Consider the following 23,139-nt stretch of genomic DNA (forward strand, 5'->3'; position numbering starts at 1 on the left):
GTTGTTGCCGCCATTTCACGTGAAAGCAGCGCGGTTGGAACGTCGTGTCGAGCCCAATAAGTACGAAATAAGCTAGAAGTCGAATAGAAGACGTCAGTTGAAGTGTTGTAAAGCAAACGTAACCGTTTTAGCAAACGGTACGAACCAGCAATTTTCGTCTTAAGTGGCTTTGAGCTGTCGCTTGCAGGCGAAGAAAATGAGCTACGGAAGGCCGCCGCCAGACGTTGAGGGGATGACCTCTCTCAAAGTGGACAACCTGACTTACCGAACTTCGCCGGAGACTTTGCGCCGAGTTTTCGAAAAGTACGGCCGCGTGGGAGATGTGTATATCCCCAGAGATCGATACACCAAGGAGAGCCGAGGCTTCGCTTTCGTGCGGTTCCTCGATAAGCGCGACGCCGAGGACGCCATGGACGCTATGGACGGAGCACTGCTCGACGGCCGGGAGCTCCGGGTGCAGATGGCCCGTTATGGACGACCACCAGACTCGATGTACAGCCGACGAGGTGCTCCGCCACGCAGATATGGAGGGTACGGACGCCGAAGTAGGAGGTATTGTTTAGTGGTGTAGTGTAGTGTAGTTAGGGTTTCCCCTGCAAAAGATAAGACGAGCACATGGTTCACTTAAGGAGTGGTTGCCGTTGTTGGTTGAAAACCCTGTTGTTTTTCCATCTAACATCAGCTAACTTTAACTTTTTCCCCATTTTAATAGCACTTTAATATTGGAGGAGCTTTCTGTTTTTTAAATGCAGCTTAACTGCTTTAAACGTAGCTAACTAGTTGGAGTGGAGTGGCGGGCCGATGACGAATTTTGTAGGCCAACCCGGAAGTTAGCATCTCCCTGTTCGCCAAAACAAAAAAGTCCTATGGGATTGACAATGACAATTTAGGATTATTGTCAAATAACAAACTTCGTTACAGACATAACTTTATTGTACTTAAACGTTTTGTGCAGAACAACAATATTCAATCTAATGCAAAACACTTTTTTGTTCTTGTAGTGATCTGATTAACTAATTAACGAGGGGAACTATCAACAAAGCTGTAAAGGTAGATTAGGGAGTAGATTTATCTGTGTAGTCTGTTAGGATCCATCTCATTCAAGGCATACAAGCGAAGAAAAGTATGATTAGATAAGTACTGATTAAGTTTAGATCATATAGTAAAGGGGAAATCTCTTGACCTTGTATGTACCACAGACCTTATTTTTTTAAACAAAAACAAAACCCATAAGTTTAGGAAAGAGGGGACTGGAAGTGCAAACATAAGTGTTTTCTGGATTTTAGGACTTATTCCTGTAGCACTTTGTATAGTTGCTGACTACCTAATAATGGAGTTACCAAAAAGGCCTACAACTTCTTTATACACTAAAGATGGTGGCATGTTGCTGTTGGTCTGTGCTTTATTTAAGCTTGCTCATGTAATTGAAGTGTTTCTCTCTTACAGCCGTTCAGCCAGCCCCCGTCGTCGCAGACGTAGCCGCAGCCGCTCCAGGAGCAGAAGTCGGTCCCGATCTAGGAGCCGCCACTACCACAGTCGCTCCAGATCCCGATCCTACTCCAGGTCTAGGTCAAGGTCCAGGTCTAAGTCCAAGTCTAAGTCAAAGTCCAAGTCCAGAACCCCCAGAAGAAGCAAGTCAAAGTCTCCATCAAGGTCTCGGTCGCGATCCAGGTCCAAGTCAAGGAGTCGAACTCCAGCTTCCAACCGGGGGTCCAAGTCCCGGTCCAGGTCCAAATCCAAGAGTAGGCCTAAATCTCCAGAGAACAACGGAGCAGAGTCCTAACCCAAGCTCGGATACAATTCGACGGTATTCAGGGGAAAGGGTGTATTAATAATTGTCTTGTTGATTAGTAGATGGCATCTCTGGGGTGTTCTTAAATTTAAAAATATTAAGGATTTGCACACCAGCAACATGTTTTTATTTGTTTATAAAATAACACTGGATTTGTATTAAGTTTACACTTTTAGCTCTGTGTATGCCTTATCTTGCGTGTGCATTTATTAAAGATAAAGCTTACACAGACGACAAGAGAAGTGGCTTCGAGTGGTCTGCCACAGCACATATTTGAAATGGGGGTGATGACAGTATGTTTGGGAGGGAAGGGGAGGTAGGGGTGCTTCAATCAAAACGTTCACCTAAATGTGGAATTCTTTCCTCCAAGCTGCGGAGTCCTGTTTGCAAAGAGAGGAGGAGGAGATGGGGGTGTGGCAGTAAGAAAGCAGTTAGTGTGTGACCCGCCCATGTGACCTGCCTGTTGCTGAGAACGATGACAGTTGCTAAGGAGCAGGTCACCGAGGCAACGGTGGTTGCTATGGAGCAGGTCGTCATGGCGGTGGTTCGGGCTGTCAGTTGGTGTATGAGGTGGTGTGGTGAGGTACGTTCACAGGAATCACAGGCAGATGCACTGAGCACTGTTCCCGCCCGTGCCTGTGGTTTCCTCCGCCTCTCACAAAGGGAATGGACACCGAGGTTTGTTTTTCAAATATGCCCGAGTGTAAGAGTCTTAATAGTTTTAGTCATTTGGGACTGGAACAGAGAGAGGTGTGTAAAACAATGTGAAAATTACTAGGAATTCGGGTATAGTACAAGACAATTTATGCCCAAAAAAAACAGTTAGATAAAGGTTATTGTCAGGGGAAATACTGCTTTTAAATAATCAGCTCAGCTGCAGGAGTTATTTAGTTTTGCTTTTGCCAACACTGTACTGTCTTTCCTTTCAGGTCTCAGACGATTGAGCCTTTGCTGAGGACACCAGGACAAGTCTCACATTGAGCAAGTGGACTCCACTATTACCACTGAATGCAGACTGAAAGGTTATTGGAACTTGGTCTGAAATGTTTTAAGTGTTTAATTTGACTTAATCTACCCAAAAAAAATCCTGTAACTTTCATGTCACTTGGTGAAGAGATTTGTAAGTTGTTTTTCTCATTTAAATTGGATTTTTTTTTTCTCTCATTGAATTTGTACTTGTTAATAAATTCTGTTTTGAATTAAAGTAGGTTCCATTTAATCAAATCCCTTGTTTAATAATCTTTCCAGATGGATACGCGAGAGTTTTTATTGTAGTTGATGAAGAGAATAGTGCTTTTGAATGTTCATTTCTTTTACAGATATGTTGCACCACTTTCTGCAAAAAAAAAAAAGGCTTACTTAATAGCCGCAAAACATGAAAATTAAGATACTGCAGTGCATCTTTATTTGTCAGTTTGTTTTTTTCTTTTCTTTCTTTTTTGTTGTTTTAATTTTTTTTTTTTTTATCTTCTGTCTGGTTAAAGTTGCTTTCCTATGACTCTAACCCTCTTTCTTGTGTATCTTTTGTGCACTAGGCGCAGTTGTGTAGCAGTTGAGTAATGCTGGTTAGCTGTTAAGATGCGGTGCAGTGCGGTGGTGACATGGTGTGGCGTGTTGCGGTGCTGAGTGCCCGGCGCTGTTCCGGGGCTCGACCCTCCGCTGCTGTTTGCCGGTTTGTAAGCTCACAAGTGTGGCAGATCATCCATCCTCTCCTGTCTTGTGACCTGTCTTTCCCTCCATGTGCTATACAGATTCTCTACTTCCTTTTCTCTTTATTCTCCCTTCTTTCCTTTTTTCTCTCAGTGGTTGTCCACTGTTAAACTGGTTTTGCTCGCTTTTTGAAACTGGGTCCAATGTGACCCTTAGTGAGGGGTGTAAAGGGTAGTTCTGGCTGACTTAATGAATACTTTTTCTGTATTGCATTCCTCTGTGAACGTCTCAAATGTCTTGTATTGCTTCAGGTGGATGCTAATAAACATAAATGTTGTAAATATGCTGCCGGAGTGGATTTGGTCATGTCTATTCTATGCTCTTCTCCTTGTGCCCTTTTTCTTTATCATTGCTTTTGATGTATAGTATAATGTGTATATACTTCATACACATTTTCCAACCCAATCCTTCAGGAGTTCAGTATGGTTTGTCACTGCTGTCAGCAGTTGCAGTACCCATAAAAATATTTACCCCAGAAATTTGTTTTTGCAATGTTAAATCGGAGTCCAAAAATGCAAGACTAATTTCTACAAACTAATGTACACTGGGGGCTGTTTCAGGAAGGGCATCAGGCATGAACCTGCCAAATCAACACGCAGACAAAATGAATCACTGTGGTGACCCTGAACTCGCAGGATAAGATGAGGGGACCCCCCCAAGAAAGTGTCTAAGGTCTTTTGTGCCATCCGGATTTTTATTTTCCCAAACCATTTTGGCTGTGTGGAATGAATATAGCTGATGTTTGTTTTTATTTATTAATAACGACAAAAGTCTCATTGGACTACTGTTCTATAGTATTTAAAATTGCATTTGTCCACCAGATGGCGCCACTTTTTCCTATTCGAAGCATAAAGTTCACACAGCCTACACCTGGCAGTAAGTGGGTAACTAAGTAGTATCTTGAACAATGACAACTATACATTGTTTTCCGTTTAACGATATGTAAAATTTAATTTGGTATGTTAAACACTAACATACGTATAGAACGGCTGCTACTGCCTGTGGCTGGATCAAAGCACCAGTGTAACGAACTACTAGGCTCACTCAGAATCCCGGTCCTCTGACGGGCGCTACGGGGCTCGGTCTGCCAAAACCACCAGACTCTGGAACACTGAAGTCACTGGTTTGCCTTCTTTCTGTCTGTGGGTGGCTGATAGTCTTTGTTTTGTCTGGGTTTGTTTACAAGAAGAAGAAGAGCTACTAACGAAAAGAAGCGAATTCCTTGTGTGTGTTAGCGTCCTCGGCAGATAAGGCTGATTGTTTGGTGTCTACATTAAATCCCCTGTGCCGACTGATTGGAAAGTGAGTCCTCAGGTGACAACACCTTTTCTCGTGCACCTTCAGTACACGGGTTCTGTCACAAACCATCTCAATCTCCTCGGTGCTGATGGGATTAACGACGCACGTAGACAAACGAAGCCATCACGTTGCAGGGCGCCGTGCCAGCCCACCTGAGCAGCTCTGCCCGGCAGTCTGGAGGATGACACGGAGGGGTAGTCGGGGGCGTAACCGGAGGACGTGACGTCCTAGACAGAGATGAGATTGTCGAACATCCCGTAAATGCTGCTCGTTAACGTTGATGTTTGGGAAGGATTATCACAAGGGAGTGAATGCAGTTGACTAGGCTTAAAAAAGAAAGAAAAGTGAACGCAAAGGAGTCAAAATAGAGGGCAACAGAGCTGCACGGCCATGGATCTAACTTTTGTATTATCGGCTATTATTTTCACGCTTCTCGCCATTGTGGTCGCGACGTCGCTGTTTAACGGCTGTTCTGCTACAGCCGACTTCGCAAACGCACGGAGCTACTTCGGACACAGAGGACACGGTGCTGCCGGAGGATTAGATCAGTCAGGCCCGAAGCAGAACGGCCACGCTCCCGACAAAAAGAAGAAGACCGCGGACGACTGGTGTGAGATCAGCGGCAGCTCGCACGATCACTGGGATGTGGTGAAATCTGTGCTTTCAGTAAGTTTGTGTGCTGTAATCTGTCATTCGAGGTGCCACCGAGAGCAAAGTGGTTTGCTCGGTCTAAGCTGGGAAACGGATTTTCGTTACGTAATTTTCTAAATCAGTTTGCTGACTATCCCCGTGTTTACGTGACCAGTCAAAGGTGGAAGGAGCGCTCAGATCCTTTACCCAAAGAATATCCTACTAGTTGACAAATAAAGTAAATCATGCGACGACGAGACAGAAAAGGAATTTATTAGAGCACAAATTAGAAGAAGATTTAGAAAAATGGTGACATTCTCCCACTAGTTAAATAGTCAGACCTTCAAGTAAAGCACAAGTAGATTAGGAGTGATAGATTAAGTATTGTCCTTTTTTTTTACTAATCCTAGTTTTTCTTTTAAACTTGATAAAATATAAATTACAGCAAAGTTCTACTTTTTTAGTAGAAGTAGTTGCATGATGCATTAATATGAATGCAGTATTTCAATGTAGCTGGTTCATAAGAAGCAAATATGTGTTGCATTACTGTTTATTGCAGTGCATCATAATCAAAAAGCTGATATTTCTAGGGCTACAATAGTTAATGTTGTGCTTTTAGCTTCTCAGAGTTGGATGTGTGGACAAAATAATATTTCATTAAGCGAGGAAACAAGCAAAAGATTGACTAAATTATGTTTATGTATGTATAATGTCAATCCTAAATAAATGTAGTGGACTATAAAGTACAACATTTGACTTTACTCTTGGAAAGAGCACATTGGCACATTGGTGTATTGTTACACCATGTAGCTTTTATGAAATATCTGGATTTCTGCCTGTGGAAGAGCACATTGGACAAAAAAGCACAGGGAAAGCTATGTTAAAAAAGCACTTGAGGGGAAAAAGCACAAAAAGATAATTTCCACTTTTCCATCAGCGACACCCATGTGAAGTGTAACCCACACCAGCATCAAGGAGAGGTGAGAAATACTGGTAACACAAAGACTTAAAGTACTTATTTAGAGATACATAGCTGTACAGCAGTTTCTAATTTGGTCTTGCCTGCAGACGACATATGCACACATATTAAGGAGTAAAAAGTCTGTGAAAAATAATAATGTGATTGCCCTCATTTGACCCCTTAATTCTCTGACAGGATGAGGCACATGCCAACCCTCACACTGAAGAACTGGCAACACAAGTTGACCACTCCTCCTCCACATCCAGCCTGTCTGTCCCCAGACCTGGATCGAGGAATATGAGCTTAGAGGGAGACTCATCATCCGAGACCTCATCGGACCGTAGGTCGTTCATAGGGCTCTCTGATAAGGACCTCCTAAAGTTTGCTTTCTCTCACCCCCAGACTGAAGAAGCCACAGAGAGCCCGGGGATCAACGGTGAGCACTTCTAAAAGTGAAAACAACACGCGTTTTTAAAAAAGGGTTTTGTATTTATTTCTAATCACTGTTTCTATTGATCAGATAATGTGGAATCAAATGCAAACAATTCCTTCAAGTACGTCCCTGGCAAGGCACGATCCCATCACTTGCAGATGATGATGTCCAAAGATGAGCTGGAAGAGGAACAGAGGTTAGTGAATAATGTAAATATGGGTAACAACAGTGTTTATATAAGGTAATCTTTATGGTTTATAGAAATTACTAATGTTTTATAGATATAGGCCATTTATGATGACAATTTTGGGGCACAGCACAACACCTGCTTTGTCTTTTTAGCTATCGCTTCAATGCACTGTTTAACCACTGGAAGGGTCCTGCTTGCAAATTAAGGAACTAGCATACACAGTGCCATGTTTCCCCAAAATGCTTCAAAAATGCATTGAAACAGGTTTTTCTTAACCAAATAATAATTGAAAATCTATTGTTTTACTTTAGGTTCCATTGTGTCCACTGTTTTCTTTCCACTGTCCAGTATGTCCTCCTGTTCTTCCTTCCTGTAACCTTCCCTGTTCCGTCTTCACGTGTTTGTGTGCTGTTGGCATTTCAATCGGAGCTTTCCCTGTTTAGCTCCTGTATCACTCCTTGGCTTTAGACTACACTAAGGAGAAAGTGAGTCCCTGCCAGGCATTAGGATGAATGACATGAGACATAAAGAAACCACAAGTGTTCCATCACTAAAATTACATTTTATATTTAAAATGTAATTTTAGTTGGAGTAATTGTGGCCAAGTTTCTACATTTTTTTTCTATAATGTGTCTCCATACCCTGCTCTTATCATTGCAGGATACACTTCAACAGAGAATTTAACTGTCTGTAGGCCTGAAAAAGGAGCAAATATGTGGTAAAGTATGAGTTATTCTCACCCATTTGCCCCAGAGGAGTCACTTTCTGGCCATTGTATGAACAATATTCCATTGCCATGGTTCAGGCCAATTTAAATTCACAGTTTTGAACTCATCAGCTCAAGTGGCCATGAATTGACTGATGTTACTTCAGTGCTGCTGACTAGTCCCCGCAAGCCCACCTCCCGCTGCCCTTTTATTCCACATTAAATGTGTGATTCTCAGGCGTCACAGAAGGTGTTGATTTGGTCTTTACTTGTCCAGACTGATGGAAGTGTTAGTTAATCCTCTAAGGACATTGCTCTGTTTTGCCACAAGGTGGTCTCAGTGTAACATCACACTTCTGCTGAGAAGATTACAGCTTTAGAAACTACTCAGTAATGTTTCTGCAGCATGTGAATTAAGAAGAATGGACAAAGGTCTATGCCTTAAAAAAAATATATATTTTATTTTGTTTGGTTGTCAATGGATTAACCTGGTTATTACATACTCTCACTGCTGGGGTCCTCATTTATCACTTGTTCTAAAGCAGTTTTGTGCATAAACCCAGCGCATGAATGACAATTTCCACAAATCTGTAATTATATTTTATTTACAAACTATCAGTCATTTTAATTGCCAGGTAAAATGTGAAACTAATAAAAATCGAACAAAGATTATCTAGCTTATTAAATGTATAGCTGTGGTACTGCATTAAATATATATTTTCTGTGTTGTTCAGTTTTTTTTTCACAACCTCAGAAAGTTAAACATCTGCCATTCACCAATCCCCTATAATGTCTTTATCTATGTTTAGATAAAACTGTACAAGTGTTAAACAGTAACCAGATGTATGAATAGGTATTTTTAACCTGGGTTGAACTTAGTTCCCTTCTACTTTGTTGGACAGTGTTATGACAGAGTTTGATATTGATTGTACTGATATCAAATGTATCCACCCTTATTAGCTAATGCGTTTCCACGGTGGTAAGCTCATGAGGACTTGCACACATCACGTCACCCACGGTCTCAGCATCTTCCCAAGTAGAAGCGACTGTTAAGGCACTAAAGAATTGTGGAAGCTGTTAAAACATTATAGAGCAAAAGACGATACGGCTGGTAATAATGCAGAAACATATCCACCTACAGCCGTGACTCCAGTGCATGAGCTGAAACTTTCCTAACTGCTCACACTGAGGACTCTATGAGATTTTTTTGTAAACTTGTCTCTGATGTTTTTGTTATTTTGATTCTCATGTGCTACTTTTGTCCACAACAAAAAGCTAGTAGCACTTTCAGGATGCTGTGTGGTATTTGGGAGGCGTTTTTGTAGTACATAAATGAGCCTGCACATGCACCAACAGATAGACTAAAATAGAAGCTTTATTTGTCATATAAATGTCACAGTGAAATTTGTTGTATGCATTTAACCCATGTCCTTGAGCTAGTGCTGAGTGTCTCTCCCAAGGACACTTTTGGTGCATGGGTTGGGATTTCATCCTGGACGTTTCTGCATCCGAGGCTGATGCTTTGCCCACTGACCCACCATGCTGCCATATGGCTATTGAACAGCTGAGATTTAGCATCGCTCATTATGTGAAGCTGTGCAGGCACAGTTTTCTTTTCCATACAGATCGTCCCTATGCACACATTTAGAACTTGTCCTACACAGGACAAGATAAGTGAGACCCCTGGCCATTATCACAATACTCTAATAAAAGGTCCCTACTTAAGAGGCAACTGCAACAAAAGTCTGTACAACCCTCAATGATTGGATTCCACTCTTATTTTATTTTTTTCATATTTTTATCTTCTTTTATTTTTGATGGTATATTTGTGTCGTGAGCTGGCTCTTCTCTTCCTGGTTTGGACCTTTATTTTGTAGCCCTTTCCCCACTTCCTGTTTCCAGTTTACTACACCAGCTTCACCGCTCATCACCGTTGTTTTCACCTGTTCCTCTGCCCATTTAGACCCAGTTTTCCCAACAGTTTGCTGCCAGGTCCTGGTCGTCTTCTCCCTGATGAAACTCAGCCTTCTGGCTCTGCCTGACTCTTATATTTTGGACTCTGTTCCCTTTTTCTGTTTGGTCTGAGATTTGGTTTATTGTGTTGTGCTATCTTGCTCTCTAGCACGCCCAGTTCGATTAATAGTTTAATCATGCTTTTGGTTACGGGTTCTTCCTCTTTAGTGTCTCTGTTTTCGCATTGTGTCTCAACCTGTTTTATTTGACGGTTATAACAGTTTGCCTTATCGTAACCCTATCCTGTCTCTTGTCTCTCCCTTGTCTCTTATTATTGATGACAATGACAATAAACATCTATTGTTATTGGCACATGACTCCATTACACTCATAAAATCTTTTTTATCTACTTTTTAAGGACTACTTCGACATTTTAAGAAATTATCTTGTTCACTTTCTTCCTGTCAAATCCTGCCAAAATCAGATCAGAAATTGAGTCTTAGTCTTAATTCCAGCTGTTGAATTGGAGTTTACATGAAAACACAATGGTCTTCTATGCATTGTTCAGTTTTTTTTGGTTGTATCTATTTTCAAAAATGTCAAATCATCTCGCCATGCATTAAACGCACAGTGCAGTTCTTTAATTTTAACTTTTTATTTTTGTTGAAGTGTTATTTTTCAGCATAGTCTTCATCGACAGAATTCATTGATTAATAGATGATATCCCATTTTTAAAATTCCATTCCATTCTGGAGTTCCTGCTAGTTGGCTGTGGTGTTTGCACTGTGTTCTCCTATTTGGCGGCCTGCAGAGGTGCTGCCTTTAAGCTGTTTCTCTCTGTTTCCAGTAGTTATGTTAAGCTAAGCCAACCAGTGTTTTGCACTTGTTTTATACATGTATGCCAATAATATTGACCCTGTCATCTCTCAGCCAGAAAGAAAATAGGCATATTTCCCATTATATCAAACCATATCTTTAAACTCTTGATTGTAATTTATGTACATATTTATGTATGTTTTTATTTTTTGTGTTCTGGTAAATCTTTAAAGTATCCGTGTGTATTTTTTTATTTTCTTGGATGACTCATATCCACGGAATTACTGAATCTTTGTCGAGTGAGTCTCTTGTTTGGAATTGTAAAAGCTTGTATTATAAAGGGATTACTTATCACTGGAAGAGTTCGTTGACCTGAATTTATATGGAAAAAAGCTTTACGTGAGAGGAACCAGTTCCAGCTTCTGCTGTGATTTCTTTGGGTGTGTGTTTATATGTTTTACCAGTATATATGCTGTTTACCCCTATAAATTGTACTGTTTCTGGTACCTTTCAATGTTTCTTTGGGCTTTCTCTTGTTTTTCCAGGGTGCAGCGCGAGCAGCTTACTGCCATCTTCCAGCTCCTGAAAGACAACAAGGAGACGTTTGGAGAGGTGTCAGAGGGAGACATAGAAGAGCAGCTCAGACTCTACTCTATCTAGGACTCCTCTCTGATGCAACGCTTCATTTTGTGATCTGTCTTCTGATTGTGCTGTTTTACCTTTGAGCTACTGCTACTTAAGGACTTCTCCGGTACATCAGACACTTCAGTAAACTTGGTCACAGTATTCAGTACAGCTGTGCAGTCTACTGAACATCTACTCTTATTTATTTTTTGATAGAGATTACTCTTTTGCACAGTTTTTTTTGCTCCTCCAGTCACCTTTCATTCAAACTGCGGTCCACATGAAGACTAAACCAAAGCAGCTGCAAGGACCCTTTCCACTGCAGAGCACAATTATCTAGCTACCAATGTGCAAGTAAGGACTAAAAAGGATAATGAAAGGTTTTTCATTATTTTTATGTCTGTTAGATTTATACTATAATATGATTTTAAGATGTGTTAATTTATAACAGAACCCTTTTAAAGTGAATCTGTTAAATTTGTTGCAGGTATAAATTCTAAAAATGTACTTCTACATTACATCTCTTCTGTGTAATAAACATGATCATTGTAAATGTCCGTGTGTCTGTGAGAGAGAGTGTGGTTTTATTGTAGGAGCTGTGCAGTAGCCCTGCCCAATCGCTTTTGGTGACAAGGTGTCAAATATTCAAGGTGGCTTTTCCACCTGGGGACAGATTCCAAGAGGGAAGTCAGCACTTGTCTGTATTTAATTGAAGTGTCTTCATCTCAGGGATGGCTGTCCAAACCTCCAAGAGCTGTTTATTGCTTTGTATAATATTAGTTAGCATTGCACTTTTAATTTTATCGTCGCAATTTTTATCAATAACCATCAGGTAAGGTGTTTTTATATATTGAATAGAGAAACTTTAATTGGAAATAATATGCAATTTTCTTGTAAATTTGTTTCTAATTTGTCTTTGGTGTATATTCAGGTACAGTGCATTTTATTAAAGTCTTTTGTAAACTAAAATCTAATCAAAATTTTGTGTGATGCACCTCCTCACTTTTGTCCGACTCCTTATGTAGCCAGAAGAATTTCTCAACAACAAGGAAACAACGAGGCGCAGTTAAAAATGACTCCACATTCTGGGAGGAAAAAGGGAACGTGACTCTGCCACCTGCTTTGTTTAACACCACATATACTGCAAAGATTGCTGAGTCCACAAAGACAAACCTGGTGACAAAGCTAAAAGTGGATCAAATAAAAACCTCCATGCCTTTAAACGAAGGTGAGGCTGAGACTGCCATGCCTGTCCTCTACAAAAAGTCATTTAGCAGGTCTCCTCAGTGGGATTTTGAAGATGTTTACAACCTTGATTCATCACCCAGACCGATGGTAAGCATTCGATGACAGAACAAGACAGGAACCATTCAATTTATAAAACTTTATGCAAGTGGCTAAGCATGGCTGATTGGTGACCTGTCCAGGGTTCAGACCATCTCTCGCCCAGTGACGGGTGGGACAGGCTTCGGCATCTCTGTGATCCTGGACAGGATAAGCGGTTAAAATGATGGTTGGATGGATGTCTTTACAGTTGTGTGAACAGTTGTGTGTCTTTGGTGTGACCTGGAGTTTCTGTTTGCTTTTCTTTTTATTGTTCTGCACTGTGTGACTACCTTTTACAATCTATTAAACATCTAAAAGATCTTACAGCTAAAGCAGATTAATTTCACACGAAGGTTTCGATTTGTCTACATGTTTGATCTACCTGATTGTTGTTGTTTCCCTGCATCTGCATATACCAGATAGCTGAGGGCTTTAATAAATCTATGGACAAATAACACGTTCTAAATAATATTCCTCTATGTTATTTCTTTGTTGGTGCTAATTGTACAATTTCATATTTTATGCACATGTTCAGACCTGTGCCCAGTCTTTACGGAACTCAAAGGATGAGAGCTTCAGGAAGGCTTTTCTTCCCAACATACGTTTATATCTGCACAAAGACAATATCAACATGAGCGAGTGGAACCGGCTTTCACACTTTAATAATCCTTTTGGTTTTATGGAGTATACGTATGATGGTAGGTGTTTATACTATGAGTACCCTGTTAAATCTGCATATGCATGCAGCAGATCAGTATTCTGATTTCTCCTCTACCTCTGACCTATATTGGAAGTATGGTTCATAGGTTTTAACTGTAATGAAGACAGTCACAGCAGATTAAATTGTAAAATTGTAAATTGTAAAAAATACGATGTGGAAAGCAATTTATTGAAAAATATATGGTGCACTTTGTCTTAGTTTCAGCTTTAGTTGTACTTTGGGTGGTCTACGTTTAAAAATGAGACATTGCTCAGTTTATCGATCAGACATTTCCTGCACCCACCGCACACCGCTACTTGCTCAGTCTGCAGTCTTTTGTCATGCACATGCCCTCCAGTAAAAATATGATTCATTAATTAAGTAAAAGTATCAGTGCTGCAGTGTTGAAATGCCCTGTTATAAGTAAGTACTGCATTCAAAATGTAGATCATTTAAAACTAAAAATGTATTGAAAAAAAAATTAAATAATAGTGAAATAGTAAAAGAAAAAGTACTGGTTTGGTACTGATAATTATTCCATATGCTGCTTGTGAACACAACGGGGATCAGTAAAGTGTCAGGATTCCTGTTTTATATTATTAATCAGATTTAAAACAGGAGGGAAGCTGAAGTTTAAAGTGATGGAAGCTATAAATACTCAAGTAAAGTAGAACTTGTGTAATTGTGCTTATGTACACTACTCATGTAACTTAGTTACTGTCCACCACTGGGATATGACAGGAGAAATCCACCTGGGGAAATCCGATTTGAGGTTTACATGACAGAAATCAGCTTGAGAAAGCCGACTGTAATCTCATGGTCACTTAAACGTGTCATGATGCTTGTTTCTGTTTGGTATGTTTAGAGACTTTATGTGGTCTTAATTTGCAGATGTGATGGCTTCAGTGAAGCTGATTCCAAAGCCTGAAGAGCCACTTCTCCTTCCAAAGCCAGGCAGTGGCGGCTGTGTGCGTTGTGCTGTGGTGGGCACTGCAGGAATCCTCAATGGCTCCAGAATGGGAAAAGAGATTGATTCACACGATTACGTGTTTCGGTAAGAAAGAAGTACATTTACTATTTAGCTAAGGCTGTAAAGTTTTGACAGGAAAGATTCAAAAGCAGTTTCATCCCTGTTCTTATATTGTTTTACTGTTTTTTTCTTGGCAGCTTTCATGTGGCAGGTACGAAGCACAAGTTTATTATGTATTTGCTAAGGTGTTGTTTAGCAATGGTGTGGATCTCAAAAGGATATGATTTATGTACATTGATGCATTAAAATAACAGCTAGGACCTTCAGGGTGGCATTAACAAAGCCTTGTGTACACACTGCAAGGCACCAAGCGGTGCATCTTGTGTTTTCATCTTAATATTTTCAGTGGCTTAAATCCCTGACTGTATTTTTAAGCTATTTGTTTTATTGCACATATTTACTTAGCAGTCTATTTATTCTACAGCCAGCAAAAACATCTCTCAAACTGCCAGGAACACGAATCATGACATCAAGACTAGAAATTGTACAGTTTGTTCTGTAACGTGGGAGTGCCAGATGTTTATAGGATTTGATTGTAAGAAATTTGCTGTACTGCTGTATTCAGATGCTTTAAAAGTCACGTGAACCCACAAACATTTGACATAGGAATTATTACAACGGACAGATCCTCTCCAACTCAGCTTCTCTCAGAGTCCAAATTATTTTTATTGTGCCTATAGCTCACATGGTGAGTAAACACAACCTATGTAGATTTTCAGAGTACACTATATACAATCCTTGAACTCCCCCATGGACTCTGACTTTATAATATGTCTTCTAAAGACCTTAAATCTAAAGACCTAGCTGCTCTAAAGACCTTTGGTCTTTTAGATTTTTATTGCTTTATTATCATATAACATTAAGCTGTGTAAGTTGTTTATAGGAGGGTTAGTCGATGTAGACATCAGGCCACAGCTGTAAACATCCCAACCGTGTTTGTTTGAAGTTCTGTGACTGAGAGTTAATTGCATGCAACTCTTCTTTGGAGTCTCAAACAGTAGGACTCAATCCAAACACGGTACATGTTTTATCCGGGCAAACAAAGTAACTATTTAGTGACGATTATTAAAAGAGCTCAAGTCAAACCTCAAACTGTCAAAAACAAAGGTTCATTCAATTCAATTCAACTTTATTTATATAGCGCCAATTTACAACAAGGTCGTCTCAAGGCACTTTACACTTTTATTCACTTTAGGCGAATAAAAAAAAAAAACCTTGTTTCAGTAATGTTTAACATAGTTTAACACATTATCTTGATAACTGCTGCCACATTTTGCCCTGATGTAATCAATTTTCAACTATGATGAGAGATGCGAAGTTTACTTAAACAGATATACTGCTACCAGGATAATAGGTGGGTCATATTTCATGCAGAGAATATACATTCCAGTAATACACAAAAAAAAGTTCTGTTTGAGACTTTAACCAAAATGTATTCAACTTTATTCCATATAATTCATACCTGAAGGGTCTAAATGCCATTTTACAGTCATTCTGCCTGAAAAACATTGTGCAGAAATACTGTTGTTATGAAACTAACAATACATCATAGCATCAGCTCGTAACATTATATGGGAAATTCCTGTTTTCAGAATGGTCGTATTTTACTTGTAAAACATCTTTTGAAAAGAATCATGTTTGTATCATATAAACATAAAACTAATTGGATACCCTACATGTAATAAACATGATCATACATTCCCTTTCATCCATCCCTTTGGTTGGTTCTTGCTAATGATGCGTCACCTGATCTCAGTGTATCACTCTGTTAAATACAGGTCTGTTTGTCTAGCTGTGTTTTTTCATCTATTTGCTTACTACATGACACCTGTGTTTGAGAACACTCGGTTTTTCTTGTAAGTTTACCACAATCTAATAACAACCACATATCCTGATCATATAATAAAAACATGGCTTGGGGTAATAAAAATGTAAATGTGTCAATATATTAAAGCCAATCTGATTATTGGATCTGTTTGTATGGCAGGATGAATGGTGCAGTCATCAACGGTTATGAGGAGGACGTAGGAAACAAAACCTCGGTGTATGTTCACACAGCGCATTCCATAACCTCGTCGCTTTACTTTTTCAAGAAATATGGATACAAATCTGTTCCCAATGATGAGGTATTAAGACTGAAACAACAATAGTGTAATATTGTGATGTTTTTTTTCCTTCCTAACATACACACTCCTCTGTCATCCTCCAGGGTATAAAATATGTGCTGATTCCTGAGGGAATGAGGGATTTCAATTGGCTCAAGGGTCTTCTCAGAGGAGAAAGAATCTCTTCAGGCGCATACCTAAACCAGCGGTGAATATTTACCTCTTATATAATATTAGTAAAACGGTTAACATGCTCTTACAAATTTTCTATTCTGATCTCAGGACTAATACATACAATAACGAAAAAGATTAATGTTTTGAAAAGTAACATTGCTAAATGTATCGATGTCGTGATTATTAATTAATTAATTTAATTTAATTTCTGATGAAACAATATTTTTACAATGTGTGTTAAATATTATGTTGACAAATGCCATTTCAAAATATGAGGATGAAAACTTTTCCAACAGCTGTATTAAATTAATTTATGAAACTGAAGCACTTACATATATATATAAGTCTATCATATATTGTAATAAAAACACTAGCAATGAAACTCCTTATATTTCTTCAATAAAGTCAGGTTTGTTTATACTTGCCCCTGTATATTTTACCTGCAAAGCCATTTGTCTCTTGCTTTACGTATATTTTATTACTTTTAGTTTTATTAGTGTAATTAATACTACATGTATAATTAGTTTACCAACCCACAGATAAGAGCTATTTTGTGTAGTTGTAAACCAAATGAATTATTAAATGTAAATATAGCTTTTGTTTAATTTTCCTTTTGAAGGAAGTGTATAAACATGGCAGAAACTGCTGCATACACGTTCAATCACAAAACTAAATATTTGAATGATGGCACAATTCAGACACATAATTCTCTGGCATTTCAATTTTCAAATGTGTACTGACGTGCACTTCGAAGGCTGACATCCCCCACATAAATAACACCAGATTTACTTCTTAAATACCCAGAACACATTTTAACTTGTGTAGTACTAATCCAATTTTTTCTTAAGCTCCAGCAGAAAGTATTAACAGGAACTAATAAAGCCTATTTTACATTGTTTCATTTTTTTTTCGATATTACTACTAACTTTTGTATTTTAACTCCGCAGCCCGAGGACGTACTATGCCGGGCAGTATAATGAGACTCGCTTCTACGTTCTGCATCAAGATTTCCTAAGATATGTCAAAAACAGGTGAAACTTCTTTTACAGAACACACAAAACTTTTTACTGATTTTTTGGAATTTTTCTGTTTTATAATAGTGATCATAACTTTATTTGTATTGCACTTTTGATACAAAGATATATACAAAACAGGACTAAAAACAAACAAAAACAAAAAGTAACAATAACATTAAAGGGTATAAGAAACCCCACAGCAAATCATATGTTAAATAGCAGAAACAGTCTCAGACAAGATATTCCAAACTAATAGCCAGAAAAGTTTAGGATGTTCTTTTCAAGATCAGAGCACAGAGAGGCAGCTGATTATGCGGGGTGTAAAAATTACTTAAAAATCAAGTTTAAAAAGCACCAAATTTTGAATTCTGCCTTTTCTTTTCCAAGGTAAAAAGTAGAAAAGAGGCTTACAGTACATAAATGACTTGTAATATAAGTGGGTGATAACAGCAGTAATTGTGTTTGACTATGGTTTACGGTGATGTCAGCAATAAAAACTGCTGTAACTGAGACAATGTATAAATGTTTTTTTTAAAGTTGTAAAATAGTTGTAAATAATGTAATTTAAATGATACATTATAAACAATAATTTAAAATAATAATTACAGAATACTACCTTGAAGAACTCTGTAATCAATAACATATTAATACAAATTTTAGCACGAACAAATCATCTGCCTTGTTGCATAAATCATTTTCTTTTTTTTATGTGCATGTTCATTCTATTCACTTTTACTGGTCACAGGTTCTTAAAGTCTGAATATCTGAAAAGTTCACACTGGGCTATAGTTAGACCAACCAATGGGGCTTTCACTGTCTTCCTGGCTCTGCACACCTGTGACACAGTGAGTTAATATTTAAACCTGTCCACATCGTCAATATGTATCCACTGTAGATAGTTTGTTATACAGGAAATCTTACTGAGATAAATATCTGATTTGTCTTTACATGTATAATTATATATGATTGTTTGTGTGTGTGTGTGTGTGTGTGTGTGTGTGTGTGTGTGTGTGTGTGTGTGTGTGTGTGTGTGTGTGTGTGTGTGTGTGCGTGTGTGTGTGCGTGTGTCTATAGAAAAAAATTTTTTTATCTCCTAATTCTGTTTTATTGATAATCTCAACTTCCTCTTTGTTGTGACTTGATCCCGAACCGTCCACGGTCTCTCCCTCTGTCATTAATAGGTGACTGCATATGGATTCATGACTGAGGATTACAAGAAGTACTCCAACTACTATTTTGAAAGGAACCTGAAAACCAATGTTGTTTTCTACGCAAACCATGACTACATCCTGGAGATGAAAACATGGAAAAAACTACACGACAGTAAAATATTAAAGCTATATCAAAGAACTATCTCAAACGCAGAGAAAGAAACACCAAAGCCTCACTGACACACACAAAAAACCAAAGTGTTCTTACTTTTTAAATGTTGTTTACTGCACTAGAATAAATGAGGAGGTTTTACACATATATAGATAATTATTATAATAGAGCCTGGGTTGGGGTTGTGATAAATAGATGCTATTATCTGGTTTTTGTCCATGATTTAACTCCTTGTTTGACTTATAGTGGACTGGTTAAAGGAAAAACTGACATGTTACTAATATTACATGTTTTACTATGGTGTTTATTTCTTTTTACATCATTCCTACACATATTATTTTGTTTTTGTTTATATGTTAACATACTAGTAACATTATTATTCAATGCAGTTTAACAGCATTTCAGGGTAAGAATGAACATTCAAACCTAAGCTGAACCCATAATCTATAGAACGGTTGTATGGGATTGCATTAATATCATAGTAACATATGATACCGTATAACAGTTTTATATGGTACAAAATTACCAGGAGTTTGTACTTTATATTACTTTTTACACTAATTTATACATCTACTTTTATATAGTCCAGAAAGAAAGTATTTTCTTATCTTGAATTACTGATAAATGCCTGGCTTTTCCTGCCCTGCAGGTGGGAGTGATCTTCTGTTGTTTTCTCTCCCAATAAACCCCCTTCAGATTGAAACCTCCTCCTGCCGTCTCCTTACTTGGGTCCTCAAAAAACCCTAATACCCTAATCCGGGACATAATGTTTGCATTAAATATTTAAAAGCTGCACGCCTGGGTATATAAGGTCCCACAAATCACACAGTAAATTGACAGTGCAATTAAAATTTGCGATAAAGTGCCACTATGATAAGGACTGAAAAATCATGACTAATCACTATTAATTGATAATTGATTTGATTTTACCTATTGTAAACTGCTTCTAACACAGGGGGTCACTGATGTGCATGAATTGTTCAACAAGCTGTGAGGGATCAGACAATACATATATACTACATGTCTCTGGATGTTCTGTATATTGTAAGGTGCTTCTTGATGCCAGTGTCCTCTCTCACCTCTTTTGGCCAACTCATTGTGCCAGCAGGGTACCCACAGGTGTCAAACCCCCAGATTTTGTTCTTCCTAGTCAGCTGACGTCTCAAAACTTGCCTAGCTGACTGCAGGTATTTGGTAGTTGCTGCCATCCTTGTGGTGTCTTCATGGTTCCCATTTGCATCTGGATCGAAAGGTACTTGTCGCATTCTGATAATACAGTCCCTCATTTCTGACTACATTTCCTCTCATTGTTACAATCCTGCCACCTTTATCCAGACCCAATTGACATTCCAATGTCCTGGCTGTAGATCCTAGTAGTGTGGATCATTATAAGTCAATATCTCATTCACTTCTGGAATACGGCTTCATGTCATCCATGTAGAAAAGATGGCTGACAGTTTCTCTATTCCGTAGTTGGTATCCATAACCCCTTGTGGTGATGATCTGGTTATGAGGGTTCAGCCCAATGCAGGGGCAGTGGGACAGAGAATCTCTTTGCTAAGTGGCTTGAATATGGCCACTAAAGATGAGATTGTCCTGATTAAGTTCTTGATGAACTAATGTATTTGTGATTAGAGTCGTGTTTATGTTGCATAGAATAATTCTAAGAATACCATGACCCATGTGTGAGTCGTGGTCAATTCAGGTACTGCCTTCGAAATCTAAACTGTTGAGCTTTAGATGACCACAGGGTCAGTGGTTCAGTTCTTTGTCCCTCCTGGCTAAATGTCAAAGTGTCCTTGGCCAAAACACTGAACATCAAGTTACTCCCAATGGCTCAGGTGAGCACCCTGCATAGCTGTTGGTGAATGAGAAGCAACGTTATAAAGCATTTTGGATTAAAGTGCTATGTAAGCAGCCATTGATCAAGTCTCCACTACCATCATGGCATATAAAACATTTCTTATTTCTTTTGCATAAAACGTTGGACTTTTTTGAACACTTTACATGAACTTGAACTAGCACTATATTAGCATATTATATTAGATATTAGCAATAAGCTTGATAAAGAAATTTGTGCAGATGCATTAAAAATCACATATTTCACTGTACCTTAACAGTGCAGTAAGCATTTATGAGAAACTGCAGCTAAATTGAACAAAGTCACCGATTATGACATTATTTCATTTTACCCAGTGATAAAGGCTCCTACCACAGGGGGGCGCTGTGATGCAGACGTGCACAGTCTGTGAGCGCTCACAAATACACTCATTTATTACGTGCATCACATTAAAAGACTAATTTAACCTTATTACAAATAATGTGAAGAACTGTTTTGTCGGAGACTTAGTAGTTGTTTGTGAATGATCGCACTTCCACTTAAATAAGCTTGAGCAGTTTTCATGTTGTCATTTCTGACGCAAGGCATGATGGGAGTGAAGACTTCGCTTTTAATTGAGTCGAAATGTTTTATTACCTCTTTGTTTTTACTTTAGAAAGTTTCTCATTAGTTAATGCTGCTGAGTTCAAAACATGAGTTTGTTTTTCAGCTTGTGAGTTAAAGAAATAATGACGCACCACCAGTAAAGTACGTGTCCACGCTGAGCAAACCGACAACTGTGATTGCCAGAAGCCAGATCACTCTTGTTTCTCTTCAGATCGTATAAATCTTTCGCCTTTTACTAAAGATTTCCGTGGAGAGGGACAACAAGAGTTTTACTCAATTTTTTGATGCCCCGCAGCTTGTGGGGCTTTCTCATGTGTTAATATAAATGAAATTTAAAACACTTTGACAACAATTTTCCGTACTTTTGCATATAAGTCAAGTCATCAGCACCACTTCTGATGCTCTCCAGTACAACTCCACTACCCACTGTGAACTCAATAATAAACACAGAATTATCACCTTTCTGACAGTTCTAACCTTAAAAACTTAGAAATTATAACCTTGTTAAAGTACAAGTCAAGGCAGAGCCACTGTATTGGAAGACTTTGAAATCAAACATTGGCTGCTGGAAACAAATATTATGCCAAAGAAGTAATAATTCCCATGTTTTCTATCTGCGTAAGGCAGTTTTCCAAAGATGCTATTCTTTAAAAGGTGGGGTCCAAATATCTGAGACCAAATTGAACGTCTGTGAAAATAATCTTTACTGGATATGGAAATGTAATAAGTAGTAGAGACAAAGAACCTGAAGCAAGCCTAAAGAGTTGCTATGCAAAACATGTTGCTTGCAGATTTTCTTCATGTCCAAATATGATTAATTAAAGACCTTTTATTTTCTTCAAGTGCACTGTTTTTTTTTTCTTCTATATTTATAATAATTTATTAAAGCTTGATACAAAAGCTCAGATTTCATTGAGTGTTATCTCTCCCATGGAAACACGTTCTTCCATTGTTTTGCCTGATATCTGCCACTTCTTGCTGTCCCAATAAAAACAATTATTACATCGGTTTCATTTGGTTTCTTTTTATTTTCCCGTATTGTCACATTTACAGCTTTTTTGTGTTTAAACAATATTTAAATATATTTACAAAGTTAGACTGGTAACAGACAAGTTGCTATGTTACAATATTTAAATATGAATCAGTGGAGATTAAGGTAATTTGTGCCCCCCCCATAAAGGCAGGACTTGTTTAGCTGTTATTGGAAAAACAGTAACAGATCATAAACAGATTGTCTTTATTGGTTTGCGATGTCTGATATATACAAGGAACTTCTTATCTTTCAAATTCTTTGTCCCTTTTCACATAGAATTATGCCACATAGACCAATTCAACACAATAACATGTAATCCATCCGTTTGTCTAGAATTGCTTTTTTCTTTAATATATTAAACATTATAATTTTTTCTTGGATACATTGTATAGAATGGAAACTGCTGTCTTTACTTTAATCTGAAACTAAGTATATATTAGCACTAATCTTGACAGACATTGTGCAGATGCAGTGAAATGTCTCATTCACCAAAGTGTTGTTTGCTTGTTCACTGTTCATCCAATTTGCTCTAAATAATATAAGTTTCCACATATTTCACTGTACCTTAACAGTGCAGTAAACATTTATGATAAACTGCAGCTAAAGTGAACAAAGTCACCGATTATGACATTATTTCATTTTACCCAGTGATAAAGGCTCCTACCACAGGGGGCGCTGTGATGTAGACGTGCACAGTCTGTGAGCGCTCACAAATACAATCATTTATAACGTGCATCACACTAAAAGACTAATTTAACCTTATTACAAAAAAATGTGAAGAACTGTTTTGTCGGAGACTTAGTAGTCGTATTTGAATGATCGCACTTCCACTTAAATAAGCTTGAGCAGTTTTCATGTTGTCATGTCTGACG

The 23,139-nt window shown here is 38.3% G+C and overlaps 2 protein-coding genes and 1 non-coding gene across 6 annotated transcripts; all 3 read left to right on the forward strand.

The window, feature by feature from the left end:
• Nucleotides 1-6: 6 nt before the first annotated feature.
• srsf2a (serine and arginine rich splicing factor 2a) lies at nt 7-3,788 on the forward strand. Of its 4 annotated transcripts, XR_010911782.1 has the most exons (4): nt 7-552; nt 1,447-1,807; nt 2,722-2,814; nt 3,328-3,788. XR_010911782.1 is itself a non-coding variant. In XM_067487107.1 (3 exons), the coding sequence occupies exons 1-2, from the start codon at nt 197-199 to the stop codon at nt 1,781-1,783; spliced, it is 693 nt and encodes a 230-aa protein (XP_067343208.1). In that variant the 5' UTR covers nt 7-196; the 3' UTR covers nt 1,784-1,807; nt 2,163-3,788. The 4 variants fall into 4 exon arrangements, 3 of the variants coding, with proteins under 3 accessions (XP_067343208.1, XP_067343209.1, XP_067343210.1); XM_067487107.1 differs by having other exon boundaries at nt 2,163-3,788; XM_067487108.1 differs by having other exon boundaries at nt 8-552; nt 2,722-3,788.
• Nucleotides 3,789-5,326: 1,538 nt separating this feature from the next.
• LOC137105233 (alpha-N-acetylgalactosaminide alpha-2,6-sialyltransferase 1-like) lies at nt 5,327-21,541 on the forward strand. The gene is made up of 14 exons (XM_067487106.1): nt 5,327-5,467; nt 6,795-6,828; nt 6,913-7,021; nt 7,327-7,500; nt 7,676-10,930; nt 11,036-11,946; nt 12,140-12,449; nt 12,976-13,138; nt 14,032-14,194; nt 16,158-16,296; nt 16,380-16,483; nt 17,397-17,480; nt 18,211-18,310; nt 18,647-21,541. The coding sequence occupies exons 6-14, from the start codon at nt 11,846-11,848 to the stop codon at nt 18,854-18,856; spliced, it is 1,374 nt and encodes a 457-aa protein (XP_067343207.1). The 5' UTR covers nt 5,327-5,467; nt 6,795-6,828; nt 6,913-7,021; nt 7,327-7,500; nt 7,676-10,930; nt 11,036-11,845; the 3' UTR covers nt 18,857-21,541.
• On the forward strand, nt 21,426-21,540 carry LOC137106255 (U5 spliceosomal RNA). Its single transcript, XR_010911914.1, has one exon. It is a non-coding gene; the product is annotated as a U5 spliceosomal RNA (small nuclear RNA).
• Nucleotides 21,542-23,139: the final 1,598 nt, after the last annotated feature.

The sequence above is a fragment of the Channa argus genome, chromosome 20 (genome assembly GCF_033026475.1).
Source record: "Channa argus isolate prfri chromosome 20, Channa argus male v1.0, whole genome shotgun sequence".
Lineage (NCBI taxonomy): Eukaryota > Metazoa > Chordata > Actinopteri > Anabantiformes > Channidae > Channa > Channa argus.

Coding starts and splice junctions, on each gene's coding strand:
- srsf2a (XM_067487107.1), top strand. CDS start 197: ATGAGCTACGGAAGGCCGCCGCCAGACGTTGAGGGGATGACCTCTCTC. Junction 553..1,446: donor TACGGACGCCGAAGTAGGAG/GTATTGTTTAGT, acceptor TCTCTCTTACAG/CCGTTCAGCCAGCCCCCGTC.
- LOC137105233 (XM_067487106.1), top strand. CDS start 11,846: ATGGCTGTCCAAACCTCCAAGAGCTGTTTATTGCTTTGTATAATATTA. Junction 16,297..16,379: donor AATCTGTTCCCAATGATGAG/GTATTAAGACTG, acceptor GTCATCCTCCAG/GGTATAAAATATGTGCTGAT. Junction 18,311..18,646: donor CTCTGCACACCTGTGACACA/GTGAGTTAATAT, acceptor TGTCATTAATAG/GTGACTGCATATGGATTCAT.